This window comes from Lygodium microphyllum, chromosome 29, assembly GCF_053477565.2.
Source record: "Lygodium microphyllum isolate KBCC chromosome 29, Lygodium_microphyllum_v1.1.10, whole genome shotgun sequence".
In the NCBI taxonomy this organism is placed as follows: domain Eukaryota; kingdom Viridiplantae; phylum Streptophyta; class Polypodiopsida; order Schizaeales; family Lygodiaceae; genus Lygodium; species Lygodium microphyllum.
In genome coordinates this window covers 105,444,349-105,451,538 of record NC_141163.1, presented here as the reverse complement: position 1 = coordinate 105,451,538, position 7,190 = coordinate 105,444,349, and the positions used below count along the sequence as shown (strand labels likewise).

At 41.2% G+C, this 7,190-nt stretch overlaps 1 protein-coding gene across 1 annotated transcript; it reads right to left on the bottom strand.

The window, feature by feature from the left end:
* Positions 1-274: 274 nt before the first annotated feature.
* LOC148010986 (protein ENDOPLASMIC RETICULUM-ARRESTED PEN3-like) lies at positions 275-2,323 on the bottom strand. Its single transcript, XM_087671911.1, has one exon. It carries the CDS (start codon positions 2,143-2,145, stop codon positions 730-732), a length of 1,416 nt encoding a protein of 471 aa, XP_087528037.1. The 5' UTR covers positions 2,146-2,323; the 3' UTR covers positions 275-729.
* Positions 2,324-7,190: the final 4,867 nt, after the last annotated feature.

The window sequence follows — 7,190 nt, the reverse complement described above, 5'->3', positions numbered from 1 at the left end:
TTAATATACAAGACTGAAGTATTAAACCTTCATTCATGTGCACAAGTTTCTGCAAGTACCAACTCAATTTCTTTTCAAGCAAGCATTGGGAAAATATGTATCTTCAATACATATATACATCTATAACATTAAAATGCAAAGGTTGTAAATGAGGTTGCAAAAATAATTGTCCTATCTTAACTGTGAATTACCAAGAGAGAAGGCACCTCCAAACCTTCAAAGGATCTGTTAAAGCACAGGGAATTCTTCCAATAAAAAGTTTCAATGCCTGATGAAAGCGGTCAACCCTTTTTCTCTTCACCTAAAGAGCCACCCTTATCTCACTTGCAGAGATAAACGTTTACAGTAACAGCTTGAAGAATGGTGGCAATTCTTTTGAAAGTCTGTAGCCCTGTTCTTGCAATCATTTTCTTCACCAAAAACCCATTTTATAATACAGAGGAGACTTCTGAAGGTGTGTTAGCAAGGAGCGATATTCCAGTCTTTAAGTCCAACTGCAGACCAGCTTCAATCCCAGCCAGATGGCAGCAGTCAAGAACATAGGTGGATGGGTTCCACAAACAAAGTGCCTGGAAAGCCCAAGTCCAATCCTGAAAGCACACATCTAGCCATCTCTAGTAGCCAAGGAAATAAAACCAAGCAGATGACACTAAAGGTTGTTCAGAGTTCCATTGTCCTGGACTTAATCAGCTCTTCAATTGAATACATTCTTAAATTGCTTACAAGTACTCATATCATGTCTGCAGCCATTTTCCGAGTTTCCCACACTTCGACTCCTTGCATCTCTTTGCGTGCCACAAAAAGCCGCTGTCCACCAGCATCCAGATGCACAATCTCATGCCCACCATGGCGTCTGCTATGCTCCACATAGTTCTTTTTGAATGATGTTTCCCAGTACTCTTTGTCAGCCAAATCTACAAAAGCTCCAGCCTTTGGCACCTCAGACCAGACCTCAAGGTCACATCCTCTGCTGCAATAAATTTGTTTGTTGTAGCATAACAATTTACTCTTAAGACCACTTTCCTTGGAAGGATTTACATCTGTCAGAGTCATCCATGGATCTTCAACAGTCAAATGCCTCATGTCAGCCATTGCAATGTTGCCTGAACCCAGGCTTATTTTGAAAATGCCAGCATGCTCCTCATCCACTGCAATATCAGCAAAGCTATCCCGTTCCACAAGGCGAGGGTCCAGCCCTTGAACATTTGGTTCCCTCCACTCCCATATCTGTTTGCTCTGTCGTGGATCCCAGAGGCGAATGTACCCACTATAACCAAATGCACCTCCATGTATACCCACAGTCATCAGGCAATTCAAAGTTGAAAGCCATTGCAGTTTCGTGGCTACCTTAGAATGGTTGGAATTGCCATTCTGCCGAGCCAATTCCCCTGCTACTTTCAAGGTTAGCCGATCGTACAGCAACACCGTGTTCTCAAGCTTATGGCCATTCTCATAAGCTGCAAACAGCTTGGTTGAGTTAGATGTAATTGCGCGCACAGATGATTTGTAAACCCTAGGGTCATTCTCATCCTCCCATAGTAAACTTCTGGCATGAACACCATTCATGACATCATAGATGTGCAGGCCTGGGAAACCGGCAGCGCCACAAGCAAAGTGCGTCTCAGACAGGCCGTGCATGGAATCGATGATATCAAAGTCGGTGAGGGTGGTGCGGTGCTTCCTGAGCGCCCAGTCGAAGGCGGTGATCTTGCTGCCGTGGGCGATGAGCAGGGATCCATCATCCGATGCGCAGAGGCACGATGGATGGTCTCTGCCAGAGGGGACGAGGTTGGCTTCTTTCTGGAGGTCAATGCCATCAAGGCGGTCGGGTGACATGGCAACTTTGAGCAGGCGGAGGAGGCCGAAGAAGGAGGCCTCTTCGATGAGAGCGTCCTTGTCATACGACGGCGGGAGGTGGCGGGTGCGGAGGAGGCTGAGGAGGATGCGGAAGCAGGAGGGGTCGCGGTCGAAGAAGAGCTCGGTGGGGTCAGATGAGAGGACTGGGGCAGAGCGGGCGAGGAGGGTAGAAGGGCCGGCACTCTGGAGGGTCGCGGTGGTGGTCTCGAAGATCTCTCCGCCGACAGAGATTGTGACTCTGCGGGGGGGCTTCTCAGAGAAGCCATTCCCAGGCAAGTCCATGGGCATGTTCCAAGAATTACCGTCTGTAGAACCCGAGTATAGCGTGGGATCTCGCTCTGTGTACTGCTGTATCAGGTGTAGCTATGGCGTGAGCCTCTCTCTCTCTCTCTCTGTGTCTTTGTCACTGTATGTATGGCGTCTCCTGCTTTGTACATCCTCTCTCTCTCTTTCTTTGACTTTGTCTCTCTTTTCGTTTCGCTCTCTTTCTTTGACTTTGTCTCTCTTTTCATTTGGATATTACTTGTTTGACTTCTTCATCAGACATCATCAACATGATACATCTTGTATACAACACCTACAATTGCTAGTTCTTCATCAGACATCATCAGCATCTTCTTGTACACAACACCTACAATTGCTAGTTCTTCACGACTAACATCAAGACACAAGCCCTATGCCGACCTCCTCAACGTTCCCCAAGTCAAGCAACTCAAAAAAGTCATCTCATGTGGCACATCACTAAGACTTCGAGCGTAGTCAATTGCTACAAGTTACGACTACTCAGTCGATGTCTATCGGTTACTTCACTCATTAGGTAATAGGTGGTGATTCACCATTATGAAAATCAACATGCACTATATTGCAAGCTACATGTGAGCTTTTCTAGTCTCCTGAGTGATCGGTTTGTCCAAGTGAAGTTGAGCAGCTAGATGGTGTGCATCTTGTCAGTCAAATTCATCTTGTGTAGCATGGCATTGATACTAATGTTGGCTTATCGAGTAACATCAACACAAATATTGGCTTTGTCATACATAAGTAACATCTTCTAGATGCTGCTACTACTAGCAGACTTTCGACGTCATGTTCCACAAGAAACACGAAATAAAAAAGTGATGAGCTACAATTGATCACAACACTTACCCTTTACTATTTTGGTCATGATAGTGCATTAATGTCATGGGATTTGGGCATTTTACTTGTGGTTTTGACAACATTCTTTAGAATTTAAAATTATCTACATCTTGATAGTTTTTGCCTATTACTTTTTACAATTTCCACAAGAGCAAGATTGACAATTGGACATTAAATGTTATTATTCCATGTGTTATGATATTTCCATGTTAAGCAATATCAAAGCTTAAAGTAACTCCAAAATTCATCTAGCATTTTTTGACTCCTACATGTGACCATTTTAAGCCTTCCACCACCAACCTAGTATTTCAAAAATATTTTGTTTTTAATAGCTAGTATTTTAATAGTTGGACCAGATCCTTGCCTTTCTCTTTGGCCTTTCAAAACTCAAGAAGAAGATTTGGAAGACTCCAACTCAACACAAGAAGATCAAGCATCAACATCACACTCTTCAAGAAAGTGTCTATTGACACTCCACTAGTGTTATTTGACACTACTTCTTGTGTTCTTGGGACACTCAAGAGCAACTCAATTTCTGGTATTATCTCAGCTATTTAATGTTCATTCTTTGCAATGTTTTAATGTGGAAACGTCAAATTGATAAAACCCCTTGTAAGCCTCATTGTAAGGGACTAGACATTGCCTTGAGCATTTGCTCAATGGTAAAAGCTTCCAGTGCCTTTAAAAGGGAGTTGTTTTATGCACAAATGTCAAGAAAATCCAATGCTAGTGTAATGCCAAGCCATTTCAACGAACATCATCATATAGCCACCACTGATCCGAAGCTCCAAACTTATGTATCCAAGCCCAATGCCATAATGTGCTGTCAAGCAATGCATTCCAGCAAGTCCCAAAGCTATCCAAAGAGAAATATATCTGTCTTGCAAAGTTGCATGGAGCCCCCAAATCTATGTATCCCAAGGTTTATGTCATGTCAAGCTACATCAATGTACCAGATTATATCTATCTCATTGAGCAGAAAGATTGTGTCAAGAAAATTGGAGAAAAACGCACATACCACGCATCAACAAAAGGGATAAAGAGCACAACAAAGGAAAAGAGCCTGAAGACAAAGAAGACCAAGAAGATTAAGCAAAAGACTGAAGGGTGTCAAAGAAGCATAACGAAGATGAAGAAGATACTTTCTGCTGCTAACAACAAAAACCTTCCCGTAGTGGATCGTGTCTTCCCTTAGCAGATCCTTATTCCCATAGTGGATGTAAAAACCCTTACCAAGATGTAAAGTTTCAAGCCATAACTTGACTAGGCTTCCAAAGAGCTAGTCTCCTAGTCCATGTTTACATGCAGGGGGGGGGGGGGGGGGGGGCAAAAGCTAGCAAGGGTAGGGACTCATCATTTGAGGGGGGTGTTGAGAAATCAAATGATGTATGCCCATAGAGGTTGAATGTATGCCCATAGAGGCTGGATGTATGCCCAAAAGAGGCTGGCCCATAAGTGGCTTTGTATGGAAGATATGAGAAAAGATGTATGCTCTAGAAGCTCTATGAGAGATGCCCAGAATCCCATAAGCACAGTGAGGAAGAGTGGTACTATCCAAAAGCTATATAAGCATGCACTTGACACTCATTTCAATGCAATGCTATCGTACTTTGTACTATACTCTGTGTCATTGTCATGTCCTACTTGAGATTGTGTTTATGAGTCCAAGCATTCAATCTTGGAACCTAATTCACTCAAGTAACAGTTAGTGTCATTTGTCCATGTTACAATGATTCTAGTCACCACTTTCCAACCTCCATAGCTGTAGCCATGCTCAAGATCCATGTTTTCTCACAATGGCTTCAACATACTCTGCTTTAATGTTAAATAAATTCATACATGGTTGCAATCGAGAGACCAAAGAGACTGCACCACATATGAAAGTGAAGACAAAACTTGTAGTGAACCTCTTAGAGTCTGCACTCCCTACAAAATCAATATCTAAATATCCAAGAATATATACATCCTTCCTCCTGAAGTATATGCACATAGATCTAGTACCATTCGAGTACCTCCCAATGCTTCTTTACTAGGGTTTGCTGCATACTTGCATAAAACTCCCACTACATAGGCAATGTCTAGATGTGTGGCAACTATGGCGTACATCAAGCTACCAATTACAAATGCATAAGGAATCTTTACTATTTTAGCCTTTTTCTCATCTTACTTGGGGTTGTCCTCTTGGCTAAGTTTCAAATGTGGAGGCAATGGAACATCGATAGCCTTCCCCCTTTCCACACTGAAACATTCCAACAAGTTTCTAGTATATTGCTTCAAAGATAAATAGAGTATCATTTTGTCTCTATCTCACATCATGTGCATACCAAGCAGCATTCACCTATTAAAGGTTTTATGCACTCTTTTCTTTAAATCATCCACATCCATGATGACAGACTCCCCAACAATCAACATGTCATTCACATAAAGACTTAAGACAATCCCAAGTCTTCCTAGTATATAGGTACTAATTGATCTTACTTCTAGCGTACCCTTGAGACCACATAAAGGAATCAAACTTATGATACCACGCCCTTGGAGCCTCTTTCAAATTACTTAAAATCTTATGCAACTTACATACCAACTACACCTTGCCTCTCAAAACCATCCATCAGCTTACAACATGTAAATATCCTCATGCAAGTCCCCATGTAACAAAGCAGCCTTTACATCCATTTAAACCAACTCCATATTCTCTCTAGCAACCAAAGCAAGAATCGTACAAAGGGTGGTCATCCTGACTATTGGTGAGACAATCTTAGCAAAGTCAATCCCCTTCTCCTACTTAAATCCTTTGGCCACCAATCGTCCCTTATACTTAGGCAATGCATGAGATAGATATACCTTCAACTTGTAGATCCATTTACATAGTAATGCATGTTTACCCTTAGGCAAAGGAACTAACTCCCAAGTAACATTTTTTTCCAAAGAATGCATCTGTAACTACATAGCCCTCTTCTATTTATGGTTATCATCCCTAATCATAATGTCAGCATAACAAGAAGACACGCCACAATCCATGACCGTGATATGTTCTAAAGATGGACTATATATGTCTAGTAGTGGTATAGAAATCCTTGTAGGTTTATGTAAAACTGGCTCAACAAGGGCCTCTAGTTTTCATGTTTGTCTATCTTATAACATATTAGACTTTGCACCATCCAGTGGCACTCCCACTTCAGCACTAGTAGGTTGTCAAAGCCCTACATCATATAGAACAAGTCCTATAATGTGCTCATTTGTTGGCTGCCCATCATCCTGAAACACTAATCTACAAACCTCAATTGTTTCAATGGAATGGTTATACATATTATTCTCATTGAAAATGACACATGGCTATGTACTATCTTTTTTGATTCAGGGTCCCACAAGTGATAGTCCATTTCACTTGACTTAGGATCAAGCTTACTTCTCTTGTCCCTTGGTATAAACATGCAAGTGATCATAACTAGGCCTCTTGCCAAATGATAACTCCTTGGGTATCTTGCTATCCAACAGCTTACTAGGACACTTATTGATCAAATGCACAATTGATTTACAGCTCTAGTCCAAAATCCATCAGTGAGGCCAATATTAAAGAGCATACTATTAACCCTTTCTTGAATAATTATGTTTATCTTCTTAGTTATACCATTTTAAGCAGGATTCTTAGGAGTTGTCAACTCTCTCTCCATACCATGGCTTGCACAAAATTTTGCAAAAGCATGCAATGTATACTCTCCACCATTATCAATCCTCTAGCACTTAAGCTTCTTGCATGCTTGATTCTCTTCAAATGCCATGAACGTTTGAAATGCATCCAACACATCACTCTTCTTACAAAGAGGATAATCCCAAACCTTCTTGATGGCATCATCTATAAAAATGGCAAAGTACGATACTTTGACTAATGACATTGTGAGCATTGGCCCATACAAATAACTATGAACCAAATCAATACATTGTGATCTTTTCCTCAAGTACCTCTCTTATGCAACATTTTATTTTTCTTTCCAACGAGACAATGCTCACAAAAATGTTAAAAAATTAGACAAGGAAGATAGCTCGAATGGCACAAAGCATTCATTCTAGTGATTGACATATGTCCCTAATGGTGACATAAAGAAACAAATGATTGTTTAGTAATCTCTACAATATGGTCTTTAAAACAAAAACATGCAAAGAATACAAAATCCTAGATTTCGGCCCTTTGGCCACAATAA

Excerpts from the sequence above, each read along its gene's own strand:
- LOC148010986 (XM_087671911.1), bottom strand. The coding sequence starts at position 2,145 with ATGCCCATGGACTTGCCTGGGAATGGCTTCTCTGAGAAGCCCCCCCGC.